The sequence below is a fragment of the Urtica dioica genome, chromosome 12 (genome assembly GCF_054948205.1).
Source record: "Urtica dioica subsp. dioica isolate 48M chromosome 12, U.dioica_male_clone48M_v1_H2, whole genome shotgun sequence".
Classification (NCBI taxonomy): Eukaryota; Viridiplantae; Streptophyta; class Magnoliopsida; order Rosales; family Urticaceae; genus Urtica; species Urtica dioica.
In genome coordinates, this window is record NC_142767.1 from 8,096,886 (window position 1) to 8,108,007 (window position 11,122).

Consider the following 11,122-nt stretch of genomic DNA (forward strand, 5'->3'; position numbering starts at 1 on the left):
ATCCGAATAACCCAACCCGATGTACATACCTAAGATAAACCATCTAGTACGGAATTTACCCTCCATCTCCATCTATATCGAAAAAAGTCTAAAAGCTTATTTTAAATTCAATTTTTCTCCTTTTTAAAACTTATTCATTATTGTTATTGTAATTTTTATTTATTTTTTACTTTTGATATATTGGCCACTCCTATATTTGGTCGCTGGCTCCGCCCATACACGACGTCTATAAAATATGGTCACGAAAATTTTGTCTTCAGTATTTTTTTTATTAATTCTTTTAAATTTATAAACTTTCCAGATATAGAAAACGAATATGCTTAAAATATACAAAAGAGCCAAGAAACTCTATTGGAAAAAGTAGTTTTGTAAACATCACATATATATCCTACGTAAGGTTTGACGAAATTAGATGAAGATACAAAGTCAAGAGAACAACTCTTTGACTATTATTATGACAAACAAACTTGATGACGGAATTTATTGCTGGACATATTATTAGATATATATATATATATATATATATATATATATATATATATATATATATATATATATTATCCTTGATTTTATTGAACACTAGAAATATATGTATGAGTAGGAATGTGATGATCAGTTGCCACAGAAGTCGGAAGTCCCGTCGCCGTAGTGAAGAGTACAGCCACGTGGAGCCATACAGCAATTGATACACCCAACTTGGAGCTGGTCTTCGGAGCTCCCACAGGTCATGTACTGAAGATCACTCCTGCAAAACTGAGGGCAGTTTTGTCCTTCTACTCTCACGTTTGTCGCCACAAGAGTCGTTGCTATTACATGAATGACACCACAAACCAATTATGACTTGTTTCAATGAAAATTCAACAAGAGAGAAGCATATATATATATATATATATATATATATATATATATATATATATATATTCATGTAAGTATACATACCAATCAGAAAGAGTAGAAGAAATCCATTGATCAGCTTGTTGATTGTTGCCATCTCTTGATGTTCTTCTCTGTTACTTTTTTTCTATTTTTCTTTTGTGTATTATTTCTCAGATGTGATGATTTTCATAAGCGGTCGAGACGGCTATATATACAGCAAGTTCTAACTACCAAAATATATGTGGATCAACTTGTAATTATAAATTCCTGTAAATGTGAACATAATCGTAGGTATGATCAACAATTGGCAGCTATATACATAATCGTCGTATTTGACCGGCGTTATATAGGTATATATATCACGCAACTTGTCAAAAGTCCGAAATTTACAGGTCTCACGTTTCAATTAATTTGTGTATTATATTATATATAACCAGGTTACTTCTCTAGATTGGATTAAAAACCTGGATAGTACATCCTAATATAGTGTTGAAAAGCTATATTATCCACGGATTTATACATATATCATCCACGAATTTGCCACGCAGATTCATGCATTTGCATTGAGATTTTGAGTACAACGATAGTTAAGACTAATTTGCCTTTGTAGTTAATATCCATGCCTTTGAAGGATATCGAAATTTCAGACCAAGAAAATATATTTTTCTCTAATTATTTATATGTAATTAATCCGAATGGGAAACATAAGAACAATTCACATTCTTGTGTACAAAACATAAAATTTATTCCAACCAAAAGCTTGCTCTCATTAACTTGAAAGTAGCAAAATCATGACAGGTACTACAAAGGGATACGAGGACATGTAATTATTATTCATCCCCAACTAGTAACTGTCTCAACATAGATTCAAACGTCCCCTCGGCCATCGGAAACAAGTGACCGGCGCCTCGTAACTCGTGGTAACGAATCCACGGAAGCTTCTCGGCGATATAGCGCTGGAGTTTGACCGGGACAAGCTTGTCTTCGTCGCCTTGCCACAGATGGACCGACCCTTCACTGTTGGGAAAAGGGTTCTCGATCTCCATCGGATCGAATTCCCATTTTCCGAACCCGACTCTCATGTCTCGGTGGATGGACTCGTACTCTCCTTGCTGCCTCACCTGTAGCTGCAACAAACAATCGAGGGCCTAAAATGTAAAATCACCATAACCACACCAAGAATAGTACTATGTATTGAGTGACTTACCTGGTGCTTTTGCCTCTCCGGGGTAGTGGATGAGATCCTAGAGCGGAGAATCTCGAGATCTTGGGGAGAGAAAATAGCATGAGTTTTCGCAGAGACAACACTCGAAGCGGGGAATAACTTCTGGGTGTTCCACCAGTACGTGAGCCATGGAATGTGGTGAGTCACGCGGAGCGTCCATTGGTCCGAAACTGGTTGCAGTTTATATGCCTCGGACACCATTTCCGGTGGAAAAGATGGCCACCAATAGTTGACCACCGGAGCTATTAATCCCGCCCCTGCAAGCCTGTCAACCAATATGCAATCCAGTAATTTAATGCAATCGGAATCATCAAGGATAGTAAAATCGCTAACGAATTCCGAACTCGAGAGTCGAATCAACTTCGAGTAATTAAAAAACTAGTAATTTTGACAAATCTTCTCATCACCTTAATCACCCTCCCTATTTATCCCAAAAGTTCAAATGATAATTAAATTAACAAGATTACTAATCTGCCTTTTCCTAAAAACACAAGGCACACAAAAAAAAGTTTCTTTGCTATAGTATTATCTCTTCATACCAGACTATTTAACTGCAATACGTACAACTATTAGATCATCATTTACAATATATTGTAGAGAGGATTATAAGGCAGAACATGATTTTACCTGTTGGGAATATACTTGAGGCAAGTCCATATAACTTGGCCTCCCATGGAAAAACCAAGAACATAGAATTTGGATCCAAGTCCCAATTGATCACCAAGCTCCTCTATGTCCAAAGCCAAACTCTTGGTTGTCCTATTCGGATGTGGATCACTTTCTCCGTACCCGGGCCTGTCAAAGCCCACGATATAAACCCCCAGCTCTTCAACAAATTCCTGAGAAGAATATCACACAAAACAATCAAAGGACAACCACTTAAGACTAACCAGGGATGTAAATGGAAATCCACTATATCGAAATTGAGGGGGACAATGCCAAAGGAAAATTGGCTCTTTGTCACAGCGCGACCCTTTCAGGCCCGACCAAACCCATTCAGATCACCAAAACTCTAACACTAACCAATACCCACACATTAAATTACCTTAGAGAGAGTGGTTGCGAATACGGCATCGTGTCTAGAGGAAGAAAAGCCATGGACAGAGATGATCTTGTACTTTGCCACTTCTCTCGGGACACCGTGTTCCTTGTAAGCCAATTGCCTTCCGTCTCTGAGCCTGACTCTCGGGGCTGTTATGGGCGGCCCGCCTTGGGACCCACACACTTTCACGGCCGGCGGTTGAGTTGCTTGATATCCCCATGACACCAAAACAATGAACAAAACTAGAGCCACTCTCTTCATTACCATTCCTTCTTGCAGTGAAGCACTATAGAGAACTCAAAAGGCAATATGATGAATTTCCTTTACAACTCTAGATTGGCATATAAAGAAGCCAGTGATGTCAAAGAAGCAAAAAGAGGACTCAGTGTCCTGTTAAATCAAAGTAGTGTAGCATAGAGGACAATTCAAAACCACAAAGTGTAGTAATTAGAGGATACCATTTAATTGCTTGACCATTATTGGTAGGCAAGTCATTGACCAACTTCACATTGCTGGTAAAAATAAGAAAAATGAATTCTTTTTCTTTTTGTCAATGATTCAAACAAGGAAAATCCAACATCTTGTTCAACTAATTCAAGGAGTTGTATCTATATACTCACCCAGATACTAGAAGTGGCATGACTTTAAGATTTAGCATCATATCACCAAATGTTGGCATATTATTCAACATAATTTTTTTTTTGTATAGCATAATCTTTTTCTAATCACTTCTATTTGTCGACATACGCGTTTAACTTTAACACAGCAACATCTAAAAAACAAAATAGTGCCAAGAAATAGTAGATATGGGTAGCCATGTTTATAAAGTGGAAATTAAGACAAAAATCCACATTCTTCATTCAACGGTCAAGTGGGTACTGGGAAATAATGATTACACTCAAAGCAGTCCATTTATCTGATACCAACCCCAATTTTCTTTTCTTTTCAAAGACGTGGAATAACTTTTACCTGTATGCAATTTTAAGTCAAGTGCACCAAAAATGCAGAAGAAGAAAATTTTGGTAAAATCTATATTTAACTCATTTAGCCTTTCCTAGCACGTTCGCAATGAAGTATTAAGTTTATATAAAAAAATTAAAAAAAAAATTAAAAATAAAAAAAGAGCATTAAAATCATAATTTTACGAATCTTGATTTTTTTGCTAGCATAATCAGCTTGAATGTAAGACAGGAGTAACCTAAATGTAAATTTCACAAAAAAAAAAAAAAGACATAAACTTGATCAAACAAGTATTATAGATGAAAAGAAACACGCACAGAGAGAGAGAGAGAGAGCTGACCAAACTGAGAAGCTAAATTAGTAGTAGAAGAACCAGGAGTCGTGTACTTGTGATGAACTATGAGCACGTTTGTTTGTCTACCTTCTTACATTGATATTTGATAATAATAATAAATAAAAAAAATAAAAAAAAGGTAAGTAGACCCATCACGGACGTATCATTTTATATTTATTGTTAGATTTTGTTTTTCAAACTCTTTTAGACCCATCACTGACGTATCATTTTATATTTATTGTTAGATTTTGTTTTTCAAACTCTTTATCATTACTTCATTAGATATGATATGACCTGCAACGAAAATATCATTAATATTTTGTTTTTGGTCGGATGGTTCATAATTTGTTAGTAATTACACTATAGCCCATAAATTTATTTTTGAGTTCACTTAAGCTTCACATTCATACCCTTCGAAAATTTATGTTCATTTCTCAACAAATATTTTTGCAGTATATTTATGAAATATAATTATTGATACTACTATACATAAAAAAAAAAAACAATTTGAAATTTGAGAGTTAACAAATTATGATAAATAATTAACTTGTGTATCATTTTTCATTAAAAATATTGGTAACTATTTTTAACGGGCATAAATAGATGCTAAAAACATAAATTCTAAAGTACAACTAGAAAAATATTTAAAGCTGATATTAATTTTAAAGTACAACTAGCAAACTCTTCCTTTTTCTTTACAACTAAGGTTTTCTAAAAATAAATAACGCGGCTCGTCTTATACTCAAATTATCTCTTCTTAGAAAGTGTAAATACAAGAGAAAATAAAAATATGAGATAAAACAAGAGGGAAAATCAAAATTCCAAATTGTGTTTAGAAGTTGTGGAAAATATATATAAAAAAAAAAAGAGATTCTCATTTTTATCCGATTTTTCTGAGAAATAGAATCTCCACATTAATTATACAATTTTCCTCATATTTTCCTTTCCATCCTATTTATTCTCTCTCCATCCAAATAACAAAAGGAAAATATGAGAGATTCTATTTTCCTTTCCCTCATATTTTCATATTCTAAACGGATCCTTAGGACTAGTGTCAGTAATGATTTTCGCTGTTCACCCCCTTGCTCTAAGAGAGTATAAATAAAAATGAATATTGAAATGTTATCTATGGAGATTTTTGTGCGACCGTGTGTCTAAAGGTGGTGGTAGTGTAGAAATGTTGAATATTGGAGGGGCGGCAGTCAATGTCAAGACTGTTTGTTCGACAAGGTTTATCGCTAGTGTGGCCATCTCTATCGGTATGCGATGTGGGTTATTGTCGAAAGTCGTGCAATGTAGGTCTTTATCGTCGGTGTTTTAGCGTGGATCTCCATCATAGGTGGTTCGGCGTGAGTTTTCCGTTGGCAGTGTTTGGCATGGGTCATCACAGATGATAAGACGTGGGTCTCCATTGGCAATGGTGAGGTGTGAGTCCCTGTCGACACTGATGAACACAAACACAAAGATTAGAAATTTAAAAATTAAGAAATTATGATGAAAATCAAAATAGACAATTTCGAAATCGATTGATGGACTGAAATTGGGTTTAAGACCTTAAGAAATTGATCAAAATCGCGTACGATTTTTCAAAATGAAATCATTTAAACAACTCAACTACACACAAAAAGCAGTGGATTAAAATTTTGGACACCTAAATTAATTATTTTGAAATTCTTGAAAAACTGGTTCACGAACGTGCATATGAAAATAAATACTAGAAATCTAAATATTAAGTTTTTTTCGACAAAATTCAAAACAAACGATTTCAAAAATGATTGATGGACCATAACTGAGTTTGACAGCTAATGAAATAGATCAACATCACGTACAATATTTATTTTCAAAATGAAATAATATATACTCAAACATGAATTGATATATTAGTATTTTTATATTATAAGTGGCTATTATGTTATAGCCTGTGAAACTTTAGGCATTTTACTAAGGAATTAGTTTAATTTACAAGTAAATTTTTTTGTTTACCAAAATAATATGATTTTTTAGAAAATATAAAATAGTTTAATAAATAGAAATATCCTCATACTGTCATTCATATTCATTAGGATCTTGTTCTTCCAAAGGAGAAAAAACAAAAGAACATATAATGATTTTTGTGGCCACAAACAGTTGACGTGGGCGTTTTTAGTATGTGACAAAGGCGGTGCAAGTCGTAAAGATTAAAGACCAGAGAAAAGGCCAAGAAGAAGAGAGTGTATTGTATAACGAACATAAGTTATCCGAAAAAAAAAACAAAAACAAAAAACAAATACAATTCATAAAGTTAGCGATGCTCCCGAGTGCATCAGTTGTAGACACGTACTTGTAAGAATAAAAGACATATTTGCTCCATGAATTATGACGTTGATGACAATACATCTCTCGTACTTTAAAATCTTGTTATTTCCTCCTTAATCTTCAACTTTTTTTCAACGTAGTCCTTATGTCTAATTTTTTTTATATGCCGTCAGTTAATTGGCATGTTTTTGTCATATGGTAAATAAAATAAGGGTATTTTCATCTATTAAAAAAAAAATAGAAAATGTAAAAAATAAGGTTGAATTCTTATTTTCATCTATCATTGTCAATTGGTGTAAGAGATTCGACACAACAAAGCTAATTTTTCCAAACTGGGATTTATCTCCACCTACACAAGAAACGATCGATTGGCTCCCCAAAACTCCACTCCCAATCCTGCTTTCAGTTTCTCAACCCGCCAATTTGTCTCCACCACAGATTCACCTGTTGGTGATTATTCACCCATATAACGATGCGGAAAATTAATTACACTAACAAGAGCTAATTAATATTGATTATATAACAAGATCTAGATTTCCTTTAATCAATATAAACATGAGAACATATCAAGGAACCGAAATTTAACCATAGAAAAGTTTCAGAAAAACTTACAGGTTTTGGATCTACTACTGAATGCTCCAAAACGAGTCCTTCTTACTCCGTATCTCATTCTTCAAGCTTTTCTCCACTCGATCAGACCTCCGGGTACTCTCGTGATGATGGACTTGATGATGACACTTTAATCTTCCGAAACGTAATCTATGAGACGAATAAGAAAGATGTGTGGGCACACTCCTAATCTCACTAGATCTGAAACTATGGTGTTTCATATCTCACTGTTGTTTTTCTAAAAATGGAATAACAAAATTCCAAGGGAGAAAGAAGGGCAAAATTCGTCTACTTCTAATAGTGAGGGACGAAATTTTCCTTAATCAATTGATTGATTTTTGCCTTATCATGAACTCCTATTTATAGTAATAGAAGGAGATATTCTGCAACCTTCCAGAATATATTATTCTCTTTTATTGTGTTCACACTATGTATTCACATTAATGGATTTAATGTCAGCCTTTGGATCACGAGAGAGAATAAAGAACAATATCTTATTTCCTTTTAAATTATTCTCTCTCTCCATGATTTAAATAACTAAAGAGAAAATATTGGTATTTACAAAATACCAAATTCGACAATTTGTGGCACACGGCCAAAGGAAAAAAAACGCAAATAGCATTATGCTATTATACAAATTCAACTTTTCCATTAGTCAAGGCTCAATTGCTTAAAATCCAATTAATTATTTATTTACTTAATCCAACAATAAACAAATAACTAATTAATTAATTATTTACTCGATCAAACAATAAATAATTAATTCTACCATAAATAATTATTTAATTATGCAAATACCAATATTTCAGAATTCATGTTGTTAATACATTTAACAGCTTGCGAGATTGTAATAATGAGAACCATTATTATTAGAGAGTTCTTATCTGCATTTATCAGAGCCGAATCGGGAACTATGAACCTAGTAATAGACGTTTAACAAATCCGATGAAAAAGACGAAATAATCTTTTCTCTTTTTCCATCGATTCGTTTAATCTTGGTCAAATACTCCACTGTGTAAGCCAAGACTGAACCCTCCTTTATACTAGAATTATATGTACTCATCGTGACGAGTGTCCACTGATATAGTCAGTGATCAAGATCCTCTAGGTTCAACCTGTATCGAGAAATGTCAATTATTCCGTTATACCTTTCTTGACACTTGTATTCCCTAAGCACCGTTGCTTCCCCAGCGAAAGATTCTTCCGAACGTTACTTTACTTCGGAAGTGGGCGCAATCTATCGGTTCTGGAATCATCCCTTAGGTGAGTGAACATTTACCTTCTTTCAGAAAGGGTGGATTCTGTATCTATGAATCATATTCCGCTCAGATCATATTCCGAATTCTCAAGACATAAGTTTAATCAACGTCTCAATAGCCTTTTAACGAATAAAACAAAGAATCCGGCGACATGACCTAGAAGTCCATGATCACTTCAAGATGTAGATAAAGTCTCACTATGACCAACATAAGCGACCCCGGCTAGTGTGTCGTAACGGTACTTAAACGACACATCTACAATCAAAGTCTGTCCGGGTTGTACACTTACCACAAGTGCAGAATGCTCACACTAAGTGATCAACCTTCACTCGTGTTCCACATATATGATTTTAGATTCAGCTATCCAGGTATGAATCAATCATCGACCATGTTTTAGTTCACCGCCCGAACTCGGATTCTCAACATGCGATTCAGTTTAATACGTAGATTACGGATTGATGAATGTTTGATAAATCTTTTATAAGAAATAACCGCTTTCAATTCAAATAGATAATAAATGTCGAACTTTATTTTATTAATAATTTCAGCCAGAATTACAAATAAAATCTTTTCGTGGGCGAGAATTCCTAACATCACCTTCTTCCAGAAGCTGAGAATTCCTCGACCTTAGAAGACCCTTTCTCTTCAGTTCCGAATGACAGAGACAAGACCGACGATCTTGGTGCCGAATCAAATCCGGTCATTTCCGAAGAAGAAGAAGACAACGACGACTCTGATTTCGAGAACTCATACCCCGAGTCGAAAGAAAACGAGGTTGCGGACTCGGCGGCGCGCAAAAATCACTCCGACAAGGTGTTCGGTGACCCCGCCGAGCTCTACTGATCGCTTCGAGACGCGAAGCGGCGTGAAGCTGAGACGGTCAGAATGGGAAGCTCTCTGCCAAGTGTTCGACCATTTCTCCAAGTCGGGCTTGGCATATACCCAATATTTTTTTTTCCTAACGGAAATATACTCATTTTTCACGGTCGATTGTCTAAAACAATTAAAAAAAATATATGAAACAAGGCGTCGTTGGAGAGATTTAGCTCGACGAGGAAGGGGATCCAACTGCGGATATGGAGGGGAATGGGTCTAGCAAGGGACTTCCCAATGAGATCAAGATTCTGGAGGTTTCAAATCTGAGCTCTCTTTCATCAACGTCGTCGTTGGTAAGTCATCATCACGACGGCTCTGAAAATGGACGGCCTGAGGTGAAAATGTTGCCGAGACCAGGAACCCGTTCCGCGGGTCGGGATGAAACTGGCTGGGAAACTCCACAGAGACGGATGTTAGAGGTTGAAGATGAAAGGCTCAGTCTGCTAAAGAATATGATTTGGAGAGTGGTGGTGGGAAGTGACAGGCGAGTAGAGAAACTTCGAAGATTCAGATGGAAAGAGATAAATGTTTTTTTTAATTTATTTTCATGAATTAATACTATTTTTATTTAGGAATATTTAATTTTTTTTTAATAGATGTCAAGGGTATTTCCGAAAATTCTCATACTTAACTGACAGATCAAACTCAAAATAAGTGGGAAGATTAAATTTCTTAAAAAAACTGATATTAAGAGTTAAATTGGTCGATTTTATAGTACGGTGAATGTATTCTCGTCACCGCCTTAATTTAGAGGGCAAATATATCTTTTATTCTTTGTTTAATTGGTCCACATGCATATGAATTTACTCAATTCAATTACATTCAGATGGACGTTTGTGAGACAGCATAATAAAAGGAAAATATCGTGCAGCCCGATTTCACTTGTGGGGCATAAAGAAATATAAATAAAATAACATAATTTAATTCGTGATATTAGCGAGCTATATACATTAAAAATATTCTAGAAATATATTTCTCTATACATTCAAACTCTCCTTCATCCACTCAAAGATCATTCATCCCAATAGCAATTGCGTAATTGATTCATAGCACAAGATGTTATCTCAAGTCTCAACTATAACAATAGCGCGCAACTAAAAAATAAGTTCCGAATTTAAAAGCTTATAAACTAAGGTACCTTTCTAAAAACAATCAATTTATGTATGAAATAGACAAAATAAAATAGAAAATGATGTAGACAGTAATATTATAGTAAAATACCTACACTTGACACAACTATAAAGTTAGATGTTTCATATCATTGTTTGTTTTGGATCAACACTTAAGTTCGTCTGTGATTTAATTTAACGCCAGACTCTGAAATCATACACAGCTAAATTCTAATTGCCTCTTATATTCTCTTCCTTGCCTCGTCTGAAAGAGATTCGTCACCCCTCGTCTCCCAAGAAAGAAAGAGGCAGTGAGCTAAGACGATAACGAGGGACTTCTTTTAATGCGTTTTTCAACGCTCAAAATTAGTTTGATTATTCCTCTTGAGGCGGGGTTCTCATCTCATCTCTAGACCTTAGTCATTTAAGGGAGATTAAAAGTTGTTTCTGTTGGTGATTATAGTACCTTGATAATCATATTAGTTGCAGAATTAATCAATTACACTAATAAGAGCTAATTAATATTATGGTTATCTA

The 11,122-nt window shown here is 34.8% G+C and overlaps 1 protein-coding gene and 1 long non-coding RNA gene across 5 annotated transcripts; both read right to left on the reverse strand.

The window, feature by feature from the left end:
* Window positions 1-326: 326 nt before the first annotated feature.
* On the reverse strand, window positions 327-1,187 carry LOC149378904 (uncharacterized). Its single transcript, XR_016294229.1, has 2 exons — window positions 940-1,187; window positions 327-806 (listed from the first exon to the last, which is right to left on the reverse strand). It is a non-coding gene; the product is annotated as an uncharacterized LOC149378904 (long non-coding RNA).
* Window positions 1,188-1,535: 348 nt separating this feature from the next.
* LOC149378905 (uncharacterized) lies at window positions 1,536-4,546 on the reverse strand. Of its 4 annotated transcripts, XM_089603136.1 has the most exons (6): window positions 4,444-4,538; window positions 3,602-3,655; window positions 3,147-3,429; window positions 2,729-2,940; window positions 2,084-2,366; window positions 1,536-2,003 (listed from the first exon to the last, which is right to left on the reverse strand). In XM_089603136.1, exons 3-6 carry the CDS (start codon window positions 3,408-3,410, stop codon window positions 1,707-1,709), a joined length of 1,056 nt encoding a protein of 351 aa, XP_089459262.1. In that variant the 5' UTR covers window positions 3,411-3,429; window positions 3,602-3,655; window positions 4,444-4,538; the 3' UTR covers window positions 1,536-1,706. The 4 variants fall into 4 exon arrangements, with proteins under 4 accessions (XP_089459262.1, XP_089459263.1, XP_089459261.1 ...); XM_089603137.1 differs by lacking the exon at window positions 3,602-3,655 and having other exon boundaries at window positions 3,147-3,412; window positions 4,444-4,546; XM_089603135.1 differs by lacking the exon at window positions 3,602-3,655 and having other exon boundaries at window positions 4,444-4,542.
* Window positions 4,547-11,122: the final 6,576 nt, after the last annotated feature.

What these genes read in the sequence shown, in the direction of transcription:
- LOC149378905 (XM_089603134.1), bottom strand. Translation starts at nt 3,638, where the DNA reads ATGACTTGCCTACCAATAATGGTCAAGCAATTAAATG. An exon ending in TCGCAACCACTCTCTCTAAG is followed by an intron (nt 2,941 to 3,146) that starts GTAATTTAATGT and finishes TATTCTTCTCAG; the next exon opens with GAATTTGTTGAAGAGCTGGG. An exon ending in CGGAGAGGCAAAAGCACCAG is followed by an intron (nt 2,004 to 2,083) that starts GTAAGTCACTCA and finishes TGTTTGTTGCAG; the next exon opens with CTACAGGTGAGGCAGCAAGG.